General features: G+C 43.1%; 1 protein-coding gene across 5 annotated transcripts in view; it reads left to right on the top strand.

Moving 5' to 3' along the window:
• Positions 1 to 20210, top strand: part of LOC142496631 (phospholipid-transporting ATPase ABCA1-like) — a 1672602-nt gene that overhangs the window by 253948 nt on the left and 1398444 nt on the right. For all 5 annotated transcript variants that reach the window (XM_075603302.1, XM_075603295.1, XM_075603331.1 and 2 more), the window contains one exon: positions 10951 to 11117. In XM_075603302.1, coding sequence (XP_075459417.1) covers positions 10951 to 11117 — 167 coding nt within the window. The remainder of the gene's footprint in view (positions 1 to 10950; positions 11118 to 20210) is intronic.

The following is a 20210-nucleotide window of genomic DNA, read 5'->3' as shown; positions in this document are numbered from 1 at the left end:
GTTTTGAATGTGAGGGGAGAATGTGAGTGAAGAGTCGAGTGTGACCCCTAGGCAGCGTGCTTGGGCTACTGGGTGAATGATGATACTTCCATTAGTAATGTGGAAGGAGGTAGTAGGGCCAGGTTTGGGAGGATGTATAAGGAGTTCTGTTTTTGCCATGTTAAGTTTAAGTCGGCGGAGGGCCATCCAGGATGATATAGTCCAGAGACATTCAGGAACTTTGGTTTGTACAGCAGGTGTAAGGTCATGAGTTGAAAAGTACATTTGTGTGTCATCAGCATAGAGGTGATATTTAAACCCAAGAGATGTGATTAGGTTACCTAGAGAAAGTGTGTATAGAGACCAAGAGAAGGGGTCCAGGACAGAGCACTGGGGTACCCCCACAGGAGATCGATAGAGGAGGAGGAGGTGTTAGCAAAAGAGACACTGATATATGATGGGAGAGGTAGGAGGAGATCCAGGATAGAGCTTTGTTATAAAAACCAAGAGTATGGAGAAAGTGAAGGAGAAGAGGGTGGTCCATGAGGTCAAATGCTGCAGAGAGGTCAAATAGTATGAGCAGAGTGTAATGACCTCTGTCTTTGGCATCATGGAGGTTATTAGTTATTTTAGTGAGGGCTGTTTCAGTGGAGTGACCAGTGCGGAAGTCAGATTGTAGAGGGTCTAGGAGAGAATAGGTGTAGAGAAAATTGAGCAAATGAGAGAATATGTCAGGGTCTCCTAGACCTCCTGCCTAGCCATAGTTTTTCTTTGTCCACTGGGTGTGCTGCTGCTTTCTGTTTCCTCTGGGTTCCTCTGTCTGTCTGTCTGTCTGTCTGTCCTCTTGTCTTATAGCTCTGCTTCCTGGTTGTTCCTTTGCCTTTGTTTCAAGTCAGACTCCTATTGCACATGCCTCTGTCTTTGATCCTGATCTGTTCCTGTATCGATTCTGTTCTTAGTTAAGGCCCTTGCTGGTAATCTGGCTTGTCCCTTTTGTTCCTTGCTCCCCGTTCTCAGTCCCTGCTCCCCGGTCTCAGTCCCTGCTCCCAGACCTGTTCCTGCACCCCTGTCCTGTTCCAGTCTCCTCGCTGCCGACCTCTGCTTGTTGCCCGACTTCGCTATCTGCCGCCTGCCTCGGACCCCTGCTTGTTGCCCGACTTTGCTATCTGCCGCCTGCCTCAGACCTCTGATTGTGACCCCTACTACGCTCCTGCTGTTCCGGCCACCGAGATCCTACCCGCCACAGGAGTCTCCCGTGACAGAAAACAAAGGCCACTTCTGGACCTCGCTGGAACAGATTCTTCTTCTGCCTGCACCCTTTCTTGCCTGCTGCAGCAGACTGCATCCGCATGGTTGAAGATAAGTACTTTTGTTTCTTTTTTGGAAATCCCAGTTGGGATCTTGAAGGTTTTTTTTGTTGCTGCTAAATGTTCTGCAAGAATTATTGCGTTCATAAAGAAAAACATTTTTGCTGAGACTAGAACTGTTGCTGCAGAGACTAGTGCACCTTTATTTGAGGTTTTTCTTTTGTGCAGTGCCTGGGTTAACCATTGCAGTACCTGTTGCCACCTTTTTAGACTCTGACTTTAATTCCCTGGACAAGGCTTGTCTCTGCATTTTTGGGTGGGCCACTGCAGATTTTCAGACTCACATTTATATTTAAGACGGTTACCTTGATTTACTGCTTTCCCTGGTTGGACCACTGCTGTTCACAGGGTTTCCATTTCAAAAGACAAGAGTGCTTCCATTATTTTGTTACTGCATGCTGTGATTTTTCCTACAATCTGTAGTTCTTCCTATGATTGGTTCTAAGGTTTCAGGTTTACCTGCAAGTTCCCCTGAAGTTTGTTTCTCTGCAACCTATGATATCCCTATGCCTGATATCTAGAGTTTCAGATTTAACTGCAGGGTTCTCTTGTCTGATATCCCTAAGCCTGATATCTAAAGTTTCAGATTTAACTGCAGGTTTCTCTGTCTGATATTCCTATGTCTGATGTCAAAAGTTTCAGATCTAACTGTAAGTTTTTTCTGTAGTAGTTTCCTGCTGTCTATGATATTTCTATGCCTGATTTCTAAAAATACAGATTTAACTGCAGGGTTCTCTTGTCTGATATCCCTATGCCTGATATCTAAAGTTTCAGATTTAACTGCAGGTTTCTCTGTCTGATATTCCTATGTCTGATGTCAAAAGTTTTAGATCTAACTGTAAGTTTTTTCTGTAGTAGTTTCCTGCTGTCTATGATATTTCTATGCCTGATTTCTAAAGATACAGATTTAACTGCAGGTTTCTCTGTATGATATCCCTACGCCTGATGTCTAAAGTTTCAGATTTAACTGCAGGTTTTCTCTGGCTATATGATATCCCTACGCCTGATGTCTAAAGATTCATATTTAACTGCAGGTTTTCTGTTTTATATTATATCCCCACGCCTGATGTCTAAAGTTTCAGATATAACTACTTGTTTCTCTGTCTATGTTTTTTCTTTGCATTTATGATACCTCTGGGACTGATGCTAAGGTCTCAAAAGGTCAGCTCTCCTATCTTGTGTCTCTCTGTGTCTAATATTCCTGTTGTTCATTCTAATGCCTCTGCTTTAAAGACACATTTCCGCTTTACTGGTTTCTTAGGAAGTTTGGTTTCCCTACAGTATGTCCGAACTTATGGCTCCCACTCTGAAAACAGTCTTGAGCAGTAAATGTGAACACAGTACCACTGATTCTTCAGAACTTCTCAAAGCAAGGAAGAAGAAGAAAAAGAAAGGAGGTATTACTGTGGAAGTGGCAGAAGGAATTAAGGATGAACCTTTAACCTCAGAGTCTGCACTTGATGAAAGAGATATGCTGCAGCTTAAGGCAACTCACAGACTTATCCCAAGAATAGTGGAAGAAAAGAAAGAAGTATTTAATCAAGGAAAAGATGCCCTAACTCAGACACTTCAATCTGCACGAAAAGAGATTGATTGTCTTCATGGACGTTAAAATAAAGCGCAAGAAGCCAAGGCTGCACTACAGAGCTGTCTATCTTCAGCAATTGCTAAGTGTGTTCTCCAGGAAAAAGAAAAGCACCAGTTGGAGAGTGACCTGAATGTCATGTCAGGTGAGCTGGAGGGGGCATATGCTGATGCTGCTGAGGATCAGCGCCTCGCTTCTAAAAGTAATGAATTCATGGAAATCTCTATGAAGGAAATTGACAAGCTTAATACAGAGCTTAAAGTCTCCCAGGAGGAGATTTGCTACTTCAAAAAAGAGATGGAAGTCATTCGGGAGGAGAGATGCTACTTGAAAACAGAGATACGTTCTATGAGAGATGCCTCCGAAGAGTTAAATAGTAGGTTTGAAACTATAAACCAAATGAGTAAGAACTTCTTTGTCCAATCCAGTGAAGGAGATAAAAGACTCCATGAATTAGGAGAGGAGAAGAAACAGTTAGCCCAGGAAAAGTTAGACGTGCAGACAGCACTGCAGAATGCAGAGAGAGTGCTGCAAGAAGAACGTGTCTCGCTGGAGCAGCGCACACAAGCAGAAAATATGCTGCAGAGTCAGCTGCAAGAATTGCATACACATCTGCAGGACACCAAGGAGAGATGAGTGAATGCTGAGGAAAAGCAGCAAGTTCTACAGGAAGAAAGTTTCCAGACTGCCTACAAAGTAAAGATGCTGCAAGAGTATTTGTGTACCCAGTGTGTCCCAAAAGAGCAGCATGAGGAGCTGAAGGCCACACTGAGCATAACCAGAGCCTCTCTGGAGGAGGAGCTTAGAGCCCAGGTAACCCTGTATGAGAGTGAGCACAAGGCGGTCCAGAACCTGAAGCAAGACTTAGAGGAGCAGAGACACTGCTCCATCCCTAACAGCCAGTACACCTAAGAGAAAGAGACCTGCAAAAGACAAGCTGCTGAGACCATAGCAAATGAATTTGCAGAGCTCCAAGACGTGATGAGGGATGCATGGAAGCGAGTTCAAAATGATCTCAGTGAAGAGATGAAAGCCCTGAGAAAAGAATTGCAGTATGCACTTAACCAGGGATCTCTCACTGAGGAGTGGAAATTGCAACAACATCTAAAAATGAAAGAGCTAAAGCTGACAGCTGAACACACATCACAGCATCTCACAGCACTGCTGATCGCTGAGCTCAAGACACAGCTTGCCAAAAAAGAGAGGGAGGAGGTTTCCGTCCGTCAAGTGGTTGGCCTGATACTGCGCTATGAGGTCAAGATGGCTGAGGCCTGCAAAGTGTTGAATCACACAGCCCATGAGAAGGCCCGGCTGCAGCTGGAGCTGGACAAGGTCTGGGAGGAGTACCGGCAGCTACAGGTCAGAAATAAAGAAAAAGAAACACATTTAAGCCTTGTTCTAAGTCAGCTGGGAGATATGGAGTCGCGACTCAACTCCAAAGAAGCTGAACTGACAACTGCTTTGAGTGGGAAAAGAAGTGCAGAAGGACAGCTTCAAGAGCTGAAAACTCAAATAGCTGGTCTTTCATTGGGTGATGCCACGAAATGGCAGTCGCAAGAGGAGATCATGGAGAGCGAACTCTGTGTCCCCACTGACTCATGTGGAAAGGCTGCACCCATCCTTGATGCCCACGTTCCTGATGTCTCTGCCCCTGCATTTGGGTTGAATGCACCCATTCGGAGGTTCCTTGCAGCACCCAATGTACCTGTGGAGTACCCTCTGCCTGCTGACAAACCACCAGAGGTGGGTCACCTTGAGTCCACTTTTCATCAAGGCCTCCGGGAAGAGCCTGGAGTATCGTCCGGAGAATGCTCTCGAGAGGGGGGAGTAATGTCAGGGTCTCCTAGACCTCCTGCCTTGCCATAGTTCTTCTTTGTCCACTGGGTGTGCTGCTGCCTTCTGTTCCTCTGGGTTCCTCTGTCTGTCCTCTTGTTGCTCCTCTCTCTGTCTTATAGCTCTGCTTTGCCTTTGTTTCAAGTCAGACTCCTATTGCACATGCCTCTGTCTTTGATCCTGATCTGTTCCTGTATTGATTCTGTTCTTAGTAAAGGCCCTTGCTGGTAATCTGGCTTGTCCCTGTTTGTTCCTTGCTCCCCGTTCTCAGTCCCTGCTCCCCAGTCTCAGTCCCTGCTCCCAGACCTGTCCTGTTAGAGTCTCCTCGTTGCCGACCTCTGCTTGTTGCCCGACTTCACTATCTGCCGCCTGCCTCGGACCCGTACTTGTTGCCTGACTTCGCTATCTGCCGCCTGCCTCAGACCTCTGATTGTGACCCCTACTACGCTCCTGCTGTTCCGGCAAACCGAGATCCTACCTGCCACAGGAGTCTCCCGTGACAGAATACAAGACGTTCAAGGAGTTTGGATCAAAAGGCAGGAGGGAGACAGGTCGATAGTTAGAAAGACAGGTAGGGTCAAGCTTGCTGTTTTTTTTGTTTAAAATTTTTTTATTAGGCAGTTATAACATTTCACGGTATTGAAAATACAAACAATATATTAGCCTAATGCAAGTTTTTACCTTTTAACTGGAGAGGAAAGGAAAGAGTCTCAACGTCCCAATGACCCTTCGGGGTCTACCGGGGTGGCGTGAGTGTGGAAACAGAAAGGGGGCAGGGAGGAGAGAGAAAGTGGGAGGGGGGGGCATTGTGGGGGGGGGGGCATTACTCCCCTTCTCCTCGGCATCCCTAATTTGGGCCTTGGTTCTATTTTTTTCCCTCTACTGTTATGGGGTGTTTCGACGTAGGAGCGCCATTTGGGTTAGCCAGGGGTCCCATATATTATTGAAAGAGGTAGTGGACCTTTTCAAAAAGGCGGACAGTCTCTCCATATCAATAACCTCTTGCACCCTTTTTATTACTGTTTGTTTAGAGGGGGGAGACAACTTCTTCCAGGCGGCTGCCACCGCACATCTAGCCGCCGTGAGAATGAAGGAGACTAATTTGCCTGTTGGTCGGTCCAGTGTATCTAAGGGCCTGGCCAACAGATAGGTCAGCGGGTCAATGGGTATTGTGAGGTCTGTGACCTCTTCTATTAATTTTTGTATTGTTTCCCAGTATTTCTGAATTTCCGGACATGTCCACCAGATATGGGCCATGTCCCCCTTTTGACCGCAGCTTTTCCAACACAGGTCGGAAGCCAGGGGGTAGATTTGATTTATTCTAACTGGGGTAAGACACCAGCGGAACAGTATCTTGTATATATTTTCTTTGATTGTGGTACATATGGAAGTTCCTGAGGCATTTTCCCAAATACTTTCCCAATCCTCTCGGTCTATAACCATACCCAATTCTGCTGCCCAATGTAGCATATAGTAATGTGTGGGGGCTTCTGTGGCCCTCTCCAGTTCTGCACAAATTTGCGTTATAAGACCTCTCTGGTGGCCTGTCTCTCTGCAGAGCTGCTCGAAGCCGGTGAGAGGGGGAAATTCCAACGTTGGGGATAATGTTTGAATAAAGTGCAGAATTTGTAGGTACTTGAAAAGATTTAGCCCTACTATTTCATATTTGGTTTGTAGATTTTGATAACTCAGGAACTCCCCGAGGCTCAAGAGGTCGGCAACCGCTCTGATATTTTTTGTTTTGAATTGATCGAATTGTCTGGGCTCACAGCCAGGTGGGAATTTCGGATTTTTGTGAATTGGTGTAAGTTGGGATTGAGGTGTTGTGAGCTTAAATTTGAATTTGCACTTCGTCCAGGTCTCCCATGTGTGTCTCATTGGGCCTAATTTGAATTTGCTATTCTGCATGTCCTCCCTGCTCAGGGACCAAAGGCAAGCCGGCAGTGAGGGCGTCCCGGCATATTGTGTTTCTATATCTAGCCAGCAGTGTTGGTTTGGGTTAGCGTTCCAGACTACTACCTGTCGCAATTGGGCGGCTAGGTAATATCTTGTAATGTCTGGGACTCCCAGTCCTCCTCTCCCCCTTGAGGCCAAGAGAACCGTTCTGGTGACTCTGGGTTTTTTCCCTTGCCAAATAAATTGGAAGATTAACTTTTGGGTGTTTTTCAATTCCGAGCCAGGGATGTGGACCGGGAGAGTCTGAAAGTAGTATAGCAATCTAGGGAGTATGTTAATTTTAACTGAGATCATTCTCCCGATCCATGATATCTGGTATCCTCCCCATTTGTCTAGATCTTGTTTGATTTTTTGGAACAGGGCTGGATAGTTATGTTGATATAAAGATTGGTAGGTCCTCGATCTCTTGACTCCCAAGTATTTGATACAGGAGGAGCTCCAACGGTAGTTAAAGTTTAGTTTGAGGAGTTTCACCTCTGGCTCTGGCAGGCTTAGGTTCAGGGCTTCCGATTTATCGTTATTTATTTTGTATCCTGAGATTTTTCCAAAATCTCGGAGTCCCTTTTGAAGCTTGGGTAGGGAGATTTGGGGTTTGGAGAGGGTTAGAATGACATCATCTGCGAATAGGGATATTTTATGCTGCCTGTGCCCAATTTCTATTCCCTGGATGTCTACATTGAGTCGTATTGCCGATGCCAGCGGCTCTATGGTTAGTGCAAAGAGGAGAGGAGAGAGGGTGCATCCCTGCCGAGTTCCATTTGTGATCTCGAATCTCTGGTTATTGCCCCCTGGTAATTTTACTGTTGCTGACGGGTTTTGGTAGAGTCTAAGGACCCCCTCTAGATATGCGTCTTTGAAGACAAATTTGCGCATAGTATGGTCCAGGAATTGACAGTTTATTCTTTTGAACGCCTTCTCTGCGTCTAGGCTTAAAAGTAGTGCTTTGGTTCCTGTGAGGTGGACATGATCAATAATGTTGATTATCTTCCGGGTGTTGTCTGAGGCTTGCCTGCCTGCGACAAATCCTACTTGATCGATATTGATTAATCTCAGTAAGATGGGGTTTAATCTGTTTGCAAGTATTTTACTGTATAATTTGAGATCACTGTTGAGAAGGGAGATTGGGCGATAGCTTCCACATTGCATCGGGTCTCTGCCTTCCTTGTGTATGATAGCTAGGTTGGCAAGAGACATTGATTGGGGGATTTGGTTCCCTTCCATAAAGTGGTTGAATGTTTTTAAGAGATGCGTGGATAAAGTGGGCAAGAATCTCTTATAGTAGACATTGGTGAAACCATCAGGGCCAGGAGACTTAGTTATCTTTAGTGATTTGACCGCCTCTTCCAGTTCATCTTTTGAGATCTCAGCATTGAGGACTGTGTTTTCCTCCTCCGTTAATGTGGGGAGTTGGCATTTGTCTAAGTATTGTGTTATTAGTTCTGTTGCTATTGGTTCAGGTCGGCCATTTTTAGATCTTAGGTTATAAATTTCAGTATAGTATTTTGTAAATTCTGCTGCAATTTTGCTGTCACTATATTGTATCTCACCAGACCTACTCTTGATGGCCGTTATTTGTGATCTTTTTTGTACCCATCTCAGTTTACTGGCCAAGAGCCTGTCGGCCTTGTTACCCTTATCGTAGTATTGTTGATTGGTCCATTTGTGGGCCTTTTCAACATCCTCCAGCTGAGTTTGCCTAAGTTTTGTTCTAGCTGTTAGCAATGTTTTGTATATTTTTTTTGAGGGGTTAGCCTTATGGGCTTGTTCTATTGTTTTGATGCTATCTGTGAGTTCTTTGATTAGCGCTTGGCGGGCTTTTTTCCTGTGGGACGCGATGGAAATAAATTTCCCTCTGATGGCTGCCTTATGGGCTTAACATAGGATTGCTGGAGAGGAGACTGTTCCTGTGTTGAAAAAGAAATAGTCCTTAAGTGAGGTTCTAATTTCCCTTTCTATCTCAGGTTGATTTAGTAGTGAATCATTTAGTCTCCAAGAGTAGTTTGTTGTTTTTTCAAAGGGGATTGATAGTGTCAGGGTGATTGGGGCGTGGTCGAACCAAGTGATTGAGCCAATGTCTGAGTCAATGGCTGCCGCAATCACATTTTTGGTGGTCAGAAAGTGGTCTATTCGAGAGTAGGTCTGGTGAGGTGCTGAGTAAAAGGTGTAGTCTCTCTGACCCTGATGCTGGGATCTCCAGGGCCTAACTGGGCCGGGGTAAAGGGCCTAGTGTAGGGGCTGTTGGCCTCCCTACACATGGAGCTCCATCTCCTTCCTCCTCCTGCTGGTTCTGCTCAACATGCTTGCTCTGCGCAACCCTTTAACCTTCCTCCCACTATCCTTACCACCCTATAGGCTCCCTGGCATCACCTGGTCTCGCGGTGCCTACTGGGACTCGTAGTCCCGTACGCTCCACCCTATAGGAGACGTCCCTCCTTCGCAGGCTTTGCAACTTGTGGCCGCGCATGCGCGACCTCTGCTCCCTGGTCACCTCCACGGCCCGCTGCGCCTGCGCGAGCATTCAACATGGCGGTGACCTGATACTGATACTCTGATACTGCGGAGCCTCCGGAGCGCTCCCTGCACTGCTGCAACCTTCCCTACACATGTAACAATAGGGTGAGTCTGGGGAGCACGGCTACAGTATCTGTATCTGTTGTCTAGATTTAGCATAGGTTGAACTTGATGGACGTACGTCTTTTTTCAACCTCATCTACTATGTAACTATATGTAACTATGTAACCCCGTTCCAGGACAAAAAAAAAACATATATATACACACACACACACACACACACACACACACACATATACATATACATACACATATACATACACACATACATATACACATACATATATATACACACACACCTCCCCTGAAGAAGTCAGTTTAGCTGATGAAACGCGTAGGGCCAGGTGTGCAGTGGATCTTCTAACGCTTCTTGCAAACCTGCTCGTTATTCCTACCTGTTTGGTAATTACATCTACCGTGTGACGTCCTCCGCTGTCCCGCCGCATCCATCGTCCCCGGAGGGAACTAAAGATCAACTGTTGGTGTGTGCCCGGGGAGAGGAGTCTGCGGAGAGCCTGATATCGTGAGTTCCTGCTGGCGGTGAACAACGAGGGCAATATTGGACACAGTGTAGTCACGGAGCAGTATAGCAGAAAAGCGGCAGTTGCTGATCCTCTGGAGCATGAGTATAATCTCATAATATGCTTTTAAATATTCTATGTTTGTGAGTTCATTTTATGAGCCTTTTTTGGGAATTAAATTTATTTTTGCACAGTAATGCACTAGGATTCGGCGCTTCTTTTCTTCTTTTTTATATATATTATATATATATATATGTATTTATACATATACATACACACATACACATATACATATATATATATATATATACACATACATATATATACATATATATATACACACACACACACACACACACACACACACACACACACACACACACACACACACACACACACACACACACACACACACACACAATTCCCCACTACATAAACACACAATTTCCCCCATCCTACACACAGGATTTTCCTCCCTCCTACACCCAAAATATCTCCCCCTCCTACACTTAGATTTTCCCTCCCTCCGACACCCAAAATTTCCCCCACCTACACCCACAATTTTCATCCTCCTACAGGAATTACAATTCCTCCCCCCCCTACACACACAATACACACACACAGTCCCTCCTCCCCTACACACAATCACAGACACTTACAGTATTTATAACTGGGGGGGGAGGGATAAAGCTGCTTCAACCCTCTCTGTTTGTTCAGCCATGTGGATAGGGAAACGGGAAGGGGCAGGAAGAATTGCTTGTGTTTTGTGTAGGTCCCGCAGCAAGCAAATGGAGAGAGCAGCAGCTGGCACAGAACTTGAGCCCAACTTCCAGCGCAATCCAGCAGGTCCCCTGTTGTCTCGCCCCCCCCCCCCACCCCCCACACCTGCATTGTGGGGTTTAGTGATACAGTAGTAAAGCCACTGAATAGAAGTAACATATTGCTTTTCCTTTGAGTCAGGTGGGAAGACGTGGTCACTTGTTTGTTAATGTTTTTAGTTTTTGTCTTGTTTATTAATGTGGGGTTATATGTTGAAGACTATTGCAAATTTGTAAATATATTTAATTATAATAATTGGATACCACTCCAAAAAAAAGTTTAGAAATTCACTAAATATGTATTTCTTTTTTTGTTTTAGGATAACGACAGTCATCAAAGATCTCAAGAATGTTGTATTAAAACCCACCAACATAATATTGTACCAGAATTTATTCAAGAACATGCAGAGCATTAAAGAAAATAAAAAAAAACACAACCAACCTCTTTCTTTAATACAAGACAAATTGAAATCGAATGCAACATCAGGTAAAATATGTATTATTCTGTTGTGAGAGATTTCTACTGTAGATATTTTTGCCTAAACAATCTAAAAGTATATTCAGTATCCGCATATAAGCATTTGAACAATATTGGGAAATTAAAATTTGATTAATAAAAATGATAACTGCAACTGAAATATAATTGAAATTCCTGTATACTAATGATTTTGGTAACATATCTTTCAACAGTTCAAATTGATTATTATATTAGTGACCTTGAGATAAGTTAAAATGTTACATAACTGCAACATGTTTGAAGACTCTCATTGTGTTCTTTAATTGCATTGTGAATCACGGGGAGAGACAGGACAAGTTCTTGAGTGCCTAAAGAGGTCTTTCATAAGAGCTCTATAGTTACAGTACCATATGATATTAGACTTAAATTCCATGAATTACCTTTTGCAAAAATTTCTTAAAAAAATAAATGTGGTGCTTTTTTATTATAGACTACTGATTCTATGGGGTCTATGCATCAAGGCAGTATTGGAGTAAAACCAGGGAATTTTTACTTTGCTGTAGGGTAGACAAAGTGCAAGCCAACAAGAGAATGTAAAAATAGAAAAAACACAATGTGGTGCAAAGGATCAGAAAAAAGGGGTGAAAAAATCTAAAAATAGGAGGTATCCCACTCACATGCTACAAGATCATTACGTGGATAAAACCCTTGATGGATCCCTTGATGGATCCCTTGATCAGTGGCACAGTCCAAATGTAACCAGATACACAAAACTTCCAATACTGTATGTGGAAAAGAGAGGAGAGGCAAAGATAGTGCAAAAAACATTTATAGTCAAAATGTAAAATAAAGTTTTGCACTTACAACAAGACAAAAAGTCAGGCACAGATCAACTACACAGAGAGCTGAGAGAGTCCGTTCACTGGGGACCAGGGATATCTTTCACTCATGTGCACAGAGGTTATTTGTGATAGTCTCAAAAAGCCTACTGTACTGTATGTGTTTCACTCTGTCCTAGGTCCATGTATTGACATCACAATGCAATCACAACCAATCAAAAGGTCAGACAATGCGCAGACAGTGAAGTATCCAAAGATACTAACAACAAAGCAACTAACAAGAGAAACTGCTAAAAAGAAAAAAACGAATTAACTACAAAATAAAAAGAATCATCTGTTAATATTCACTGAAAAAACAAATATAGAATAGAATAACTAGACTCATCTTTAATAGTGGGCTAATAAATAGAAACAGAAAATATAAAGCCCAAGAAATAGAAAAAGTTACAAATAAAAAAAAAAAACAATGGGGGGGGGGGGGCACTGTTCATGCACTGAGGAGAATGGGAGTGCTCTAATGTAGCTCCATGAATCCTGCCACAACCAGTTAAAATAAATCAGATGAAATCTCTGGAAAACATATATTTATGCAACTAAGCATAATTGAGCATTATGTAAGATGCCTAATAAAACTAAAAAAGCTACTACACAAGAGGTATCTACACTTTTAAACAAGGCCCGCTGCAGCCATCGGATCTGGAAGATGGCAGCGATCCTCTATGGGACCTCCATGTGCAGATTAGAGCCAACATGGAGTAGGAGCAGAATAAGAGTATTACCCTAAAGGACCTAGAAAAAAATAGCTACGGATATCAAGAACTCAATTCAGGCTGATTTCCATAAGGCGGTGACAGAGTTCAGAGCAGAGGTGTAAGCCCTTAACAAACGCACCACACACCTGGAGCAAAAGGCCAGTGAGAGTCGCAAAAGATAGGTCAACACAAACAGAGAAATACAGCGGGTGTAGGAGGAATTAAAACTACTAAAAGTTGGATTAGAAGAAATAGAAAATAGGGAAAGATGACCGTATTTGAAACATCACTGAGTCAGTGGCTACAGACCAACTGCAGGGTTACTTAGACGGTTATTCATGCACCTTGACCCAGCCTTAGAAGACCCTGCACTCCTGATGGATAAAGCACACCGCTCCCTCGGCCCAAGATTTTCAGACCCAATCGAGGGGCGTGGTCAGGGCCGCCAACAGGGGGGGACAAAAGGCACGGGCGCCCTGGGCCCCGTGAGTCAGGGGGCATGGCCCTGGTCGTTATAATAATAAAAAAAAGTTTAAAAAAAAATATGGCGGCGATTGTGCATGCGCAGAGCCGAGGTCCCGCAGGGTGTCCTGTCTGCTGCCGCTGCCTGTGGGCCCTGCCTTTGGGCCTGGTCCGGCCCGCTCCCCCCCTTGCTTCCTCGATACCCCTCCCAACGTGGGACGGAGGGCGGGGAAGCGCCAACCTTGCATCCTCACGTGCACCTCCTGCCCATGCAGCAGCCACGGGGGATGCTGCAGCCGCCTGCCAGCCTCGCACCCCACCCCCAGAGCTCACTTCCCGTGCACCAACCCAGCAGCAGATGCAGAGGATGCTGCAGCCACCCGGCATCTCGCGCCCCCCCCCAGCTGCCCGCCTCCCATCCCCCCCAGCTGCCCACCTCCCGTGTGCCCCCCAAGCCCACCTCCTGTGCACCCCCTCCTGTGCTTTCCCCGAGACCACCTTCCGCGCCCTCCCCACCTGTAATGGGGCAGCTGCCAAGGGGACATGGGGGGCCGGGGGGGGGGGGGGAAGCGGCAATGAAGCAGGAAGTGGCACCCACCCGGTCAAGGTAAGTCACCCATTCAACCCACCCCACCCAGTCACTTAACACACCCCACCCAGTCACTTAACCCAGTCAATGTGACCCACCACCCAGTCACTGTCACCCACCACCCAGTCACTGTCACCCACCACACAGTCACTGTCATCGGCTATATCTTGGATAACCGGAGAGAGTGCACATGCACTAAACTGATCTGGAACCGATACCTGGATAGTTTAATATTGCATTGACGCACAAAATACACATTGTAACTGCAAGTGAAGCAAAACATGTGAGACACCTGATGTGCTCACCATAAATGTCCAAAAAAAATGTGAGGGAAAAATAAATAGATGATACCATTCTGTGGCTAACGAAATGCTTTTATTTGTGCGAGCTTTCGAGATACACTGATCTCATCTTCCGGCGATGTTACAATGAATGAAGCAAGCAAAAGCTATACTATAAACAGTGTCTATTGGAATGTCATTCCAATAGATACTGTTTATAGTATAGCTTTTGCTTGCTTCATTCATTGTAACATCGCCGGAAGAAGAGATCAGTGTATCTCGAAAGCTCGCACAAATAAAAGCATTTCGTTAGCCACAGAACGGTATCATCTATTTATTTTTTGATTATTGAAGCTCGGCTAACACGGTACTGATACCTCTACATATATATATATATATACCAGAAATTGGTCATCTATTACCAAAATATGCTCCTGTGATCTTTAAGAAAGCTAGGAATATTAAAACAATGATTGCACCCAGCAAACTAAAAACATCCAAAGTATTTAATAATTCTAGAATAGATGGATCCATTCCCTTTAGGGTTAAGGGGAACTTTGGATGCGGGAGAAGCAGATGCCTTACGTGCAAACATTTGATTAAAACAAATAAATTTAAATCTTTCTCCAACGGCACTTCACATGACATAGTGGAATACATGAATTGTCTCAGTGAATACGTAATCTACCTAATATCATGTGAGTGCGGTCTACAATATGTAGGCCGCACATCGAGAGCTATAAGCACGAGGTTTCTAGAGCATCGAAGAAACATAATACATAGGTGTCAAACACACAACCTCTCCCGTCATTATTGTAATAAACACTCAAAAGATCCTAGGTCCCTACGAGTTATGGGCATCGAGTATATCCCTCCAACCTTTATGGGTGGGGATCGTTTCAAAAGATTATGCATGAGGGAGACTTACTGGATATATATATTGGATACATTACACCCAAAGGGACACAATGAACACATTGACATTAGTACTATAGTGTGATCACTCATAGTGGGTGATCCTTCGGAGGTCTGGTTTGAGTGCTCATGCAGCACTCCCTCTGAACTATAGTTACATGTCAGGTCTTCAAATACATTGTGCATTATAAATATCTTTCCTGGTGCACCATACACTTTATTACAACTTGCTGTTGGTGTGTCTGTTCGGGTCCGGGGACTGGTCCTGCCCTTTCTTTTTCATTATATATTGACATTGTTCATCTCACAACATATACTGTACACTTGTACACTACTTTCTTGCATTCATACACCATCCATTTAGTATATGCTTAGGCACCAATATATATCTTATACATATAGTTACACAATCACATATATTTTATGCGTATTTTTATTTCATTACACATACACTATACAATCATTTTCACTATTAGATACATTACATATCGTTTTGATATTTCTTCTGTCGTTGACAACAACTATTTTTTGCTGATCCTCTGGCTCCTACTGCAATCCTTGATGTTCATTTTTTCATTTTTTCCATAATGGATAATAACAGGTATATATATATATTCTCACTTATTATGATTGACAAACCAATTATCTAGTGGGTTAACTGGGTAGTTTTGTATTCGCCCTCACCATCATTCTCCAACTCTTGAGACTTTGAATTTAAAATCATATATTATATCATGCTTCATAAACATTTTGTTTTTATTTTCATTCAAAAAATTAATTTTTATTTATTTAAAATATGAAATGAAAATTTTTTTTTTATCTGGACATCATAATTGTTATCCCTATCTAAATATTTATATTACAACATATCCTTTTTTTATATTGTTTGATTATTTATTGAAATATAGTTTAAATAAATATTATATACAAATGAGCTATATATTGAATTCTTTATATATATATTTTATTATCTTTTGCAAGAACAGTGGTGCCCTCATAACCTTTCTATAGCTATCAGTGTAATGAGGAAACACCATATCTATGAAAGGTCAAAATCATGTAATTAACGATGTAATAGGTTTTCTAATCATGTATGCAAATTAACCTGTCTATAAGTACTGTGGGGTCACAACCAATGGGTATCCCCTGATGAAGTCATCCTTGATGACGAAACGCGTAGGGCGTGGCTGAGACGGAGGAGGCACTTTCCCACTAAACACAGCAGATTGCGGACGCAGTATCGTGAGTGGCGAGACAGACAAGAAGCAGCTGGCAGATCTCCACTACTCCTGATGGTACAACAGCCAGAAGAAAGAAGGCAAGATCTTTGGTTCCCGGAGGGACTTCCTGTTGCGGGGCACACGCCGGGAGGACGTCACTTCCGGTGAAGGAGTCTGTACTACACGTGTGGAGGAGGAAAACTCCATTGCTGATCGAGACGCTGCCAGTGGCTTATGAGGGCCAATCTCATAACTGCTCTTTTTTATTGTTTGATTTGTGAGTGGGCATTTGTCTATTTTTTAATGTTCCATAAAATGATTGTTATACTTTAATGCACTAGGTGTGCGCCTGTTTTTTTTTCTCATTTTCTCTCATATATATATATATGTAGAGGTATCAGTACCGTGTTAGCCGAGCTTCAATAATCAAAAAATAAATAGATGATACCGTTCTGTGGCTAACGAAATGCTTTTATTTGTGCGAGCTTTCGAGATACACTGATCTCTTCTTCCGGCGATGTTACATATATACATATGTTACATATATGATATATACATACATACATACATACATACACACACACACACACACACACACACACACACACACACACACACACACACACACACACACACACACACACACACACACACGTGTGGCTGACTGGAATCTAGGTCAATATATGAATCCTGAAAGCACTCGGCCATAGAACGCATAATGTGTAGAGTAAGAAATAATAATGCAATGATGACTCTATGCATCCTGTCAGGAAGCGACACCTTATATACCAACATAAACACATAATGCAGACACTGTCTAATAGAGAAACTAGTAGTACATTGAAGACAGAATAAATGCTGTGTGTCACACTCTAAGCAAACATTGCTACAGGTGGATCTTGCCTGCAAGGGACCTGAGGTATCTGACACGCTGCAATGCACAAAATACATATGGTTAATGCAACAACATCCATAGAAAGTGAAACAATGCATCAAAGCATAATAATTTGCAGAAACACAAAAGTCTGTATATGAATGCTGAAAGCACTCAGCCATAGAACCCATAATGCGTAGTGTAAGAAATGATAAGGCAATGATGACTCTTGCATCCTGTCAGGAAGCGACACCTTAAATGCCAACATAAACACATAATGCAGACACTGTCACATAGAGAAACTAGAAGTAAATTGAAGACCGAATAATTACTGTGTGTCACACTCTCAGCAAACATTGCAACAGGTGGATCTTGACTGCAAGGGACCTGAGGTGTCTGACATGCTGCAATGCACAAAATATATATGGTTAATGCAGCAACATCCATAGAAGGTGAAACAATGCATCAAAGCATAATAATTTGCAGAAACAATGTGGCAACCACGGGAAATATCATCCTGTGCAAATGATGGCCAATGTCACCCCTTTTCAATCTGTAGTGAATCATTATTTGTGTTAAACAGTATCTGTCTGGCTGATGTCCATGATCAGCATGTATATGCTGTGGAAAAGATTCCTAGGATCAGTAAACAACATAGTGGAGCTGTGCTCCTTAATACCCATTAGGAATTAGTTACATGGAGAAAATGCAGCTAACTGGCTGGCACCCCGAGGCAGTATGCGCTGGTTCTGCTGTGGAAGATGAATCCTAGTATCAGCAGGCAGCACAATGGGCTAGATGCAGAGATTACAGGAAACAGCTTAATCTGAAGTCCTCATTTAGACCATGTAGGCTCAATGTGCCCAATCTGTAGATTAGTCTGGCCTCAAGCTGTAGTAGTGTCCTGTTGCGATTGCCTCCTCTCCCCAAAGTCCGTGCCTGGGCAATTGGCATACAACGCAAGGTGGCGAGCCCATGCCTCTTCCTTTTTAAAGTCTTGCTACTGGTTAATGTGACAAATCCTCCTTGTTTTCAGTATCGGCCAGTGCCTTCCGTATGGAAGAACGATGTAGGGCTAATCTCTCTTTAAGCATCCTCATTGTCTTTCCCACGTAATAAAGGCCACCTGTGCATTGTATAAAATATACAACGTATTTGGATTCACAATTCATTGTATCCTTGACCTGTGTGAGGGTGTGGATATGAATTCCCCAATATCAAGTACTGGCAGTTGATGCAGCCGCAACATTTATATATGCCTGCTGGTCTGGAAAGCCACGTTGGTTTTGCAGCATACTTGATGGTAGGATCTGCTTTCGTAAGGTAGTCGCCAGGTTTTGGCCTCTTTGATAGCAGAATCTGGGTGGTTTGCTAAAGTTGTTACCAATCACTTTGTCATTGGTCAAGATGTGGCTATGCTTACATACTCTATACACCTCTTGATGAAGCCAGATGCCGTACTGAAGGTGCTTCTAATGTTGAATCGGTTATCGTCAGTCTTTTGGACTTTGGGTGTCAGCAACCTGCTTCTGTCCACGCTTTTGGCCTGTTCCAAGGCTAGAGAGACGTCGTTATATGCATATCCCCGCATCAGGAACCTTTCTTTCATCTCAATTAGTGCCTCATCCAGCTGTGATTGGTCACTTGTGATCCTTATTGCACGCAGAAATTGTGAATATGGTAAACCTCTCTTCTATGCGCCTGGATGATGGCTGGTTGCTGATAAGAGGGTATTTTTATCTGTTGTTTTTTTTATAAAGTTTAGTGGCTATTGATCCATCGGATTTATAGACAATTGTGTCGAGGAAAGACACCTCTTCTATCCTGAAATTAACAGTGAACCGGATGGTAGAGGGTATTGTGTTGAGTTAATCTACAAACAATAATAGATATCTTTCTTTCTGTGCCATCCCATATAAGGAACAGGTCATCTATGTAACACAGATATTTGGTAATATTATTTTTGAATGTGTTATTATTCATGATATGCTTCTGCTCATATGTATCCTTGAATAAAATTGCATACGATGGGGCCATGTTAGACCCCATCGCAGTGCCCATCAACTGTAAGTAGAATTTATTCTTGAATTTAAAATAGTTTTTATTGAGAATAATGTGCATTAATAGTAACAAGAAATCAGGAGGAGGGCCCTGATGATTAGTGAATTGCTCAAAATGACATCTGCTAGCCTCAATGCCTTCTTCATGTGCGATTTTGTGTACAGACTGGCTACATCCATGGTCACCAGTATGGTGTTACTTGTAATACCTGATAAGGTACGGTGCTGATTAATAAAATCAGTGGTATCATTCACAAAAGATTGCATCCTGGAGACCATGCATGGGCTGTAGAAAATAATCAGCATACATTGAAATAGAGTGTGTCAGTGAGCCAAGTGGCGATATAATCGGTCTACCTGGGGGTACAGTTATGGATTTGTGTATCTTAGGTAAGATATAGATAACTGGGAATGGTTGTTTTAGAAAATTCCCAATCGTTTCAGAAATCCAATTGTTCGTAATGCCTAGATCTATGACCAAATCAATCTCTTTTTTATAAGATGCCGTGGGATCTGACCGCAAACATTTATATTGGGAAGCTGTCCCCAGTTGTCTGAGTATTTCCCCCCGATATTAGGTGTAAGGCATAACCACAATACCCCCATCCTTATCAGCTGACCTAATGATAATATCCTTATTACCCTGTTGGGACTTTAGATGCAAGTATTCTTCTTTAGTCAAATTGGAGAAACTGGTGGGGTAGTTATTTATTTTTGGCCTGGTTTCATTTTCCACGAGAAAAGAGATTGATTCGTATTTTGTGTCTTCTATCAAATATAGAAAATTTATGATCTACTTATCTGCGTGCTGTCCCTTGATGTCGTGTTGTAACCGGTATCGTATGGTCTGTTATTGCTTTATGGGATAAGCACCAACTTAGTTACTTGCAAATGGGGTGCCGGCTGTGCATTGGAATATATATATAGTGTGTATAAAGATATACAGTAAGTAAGGAGGGTCTTGCTCCCAGGAGCTCGCAATCTACATGTACATGGGATGGCAATGTTTTCCCTCATCTTGTGCGTTATCTGTTGGGGAAAGAAGTATGGTAGGTCAAGTAAAATCTAAGTCAACTTGACCCATAGCCGTTCATATGTCAGCTCTTCAGGGCAGGGATGTATATATTTCTA

This window comes from Ascaphus truei, chromosome 1, assembly GCF_040206685.1.
Source record: "Ascaphus truei isolate aAscTru1 chromosome 1, aAscTru1.hap1, whole genome shotgun sequence".
In the NCBI taxonomy this organism is placed as follows: Eukaryota; Metazoa; Chordata; class Amphibia; order Anura; family Ascaphidae; genus Ascaphus; species Ascaphus truei.
The sequence above is the reverse complement of the archived record's forward strand: the minus strand, read 5'-3'. Positions and strand labels throughout refer to the sequence as shown.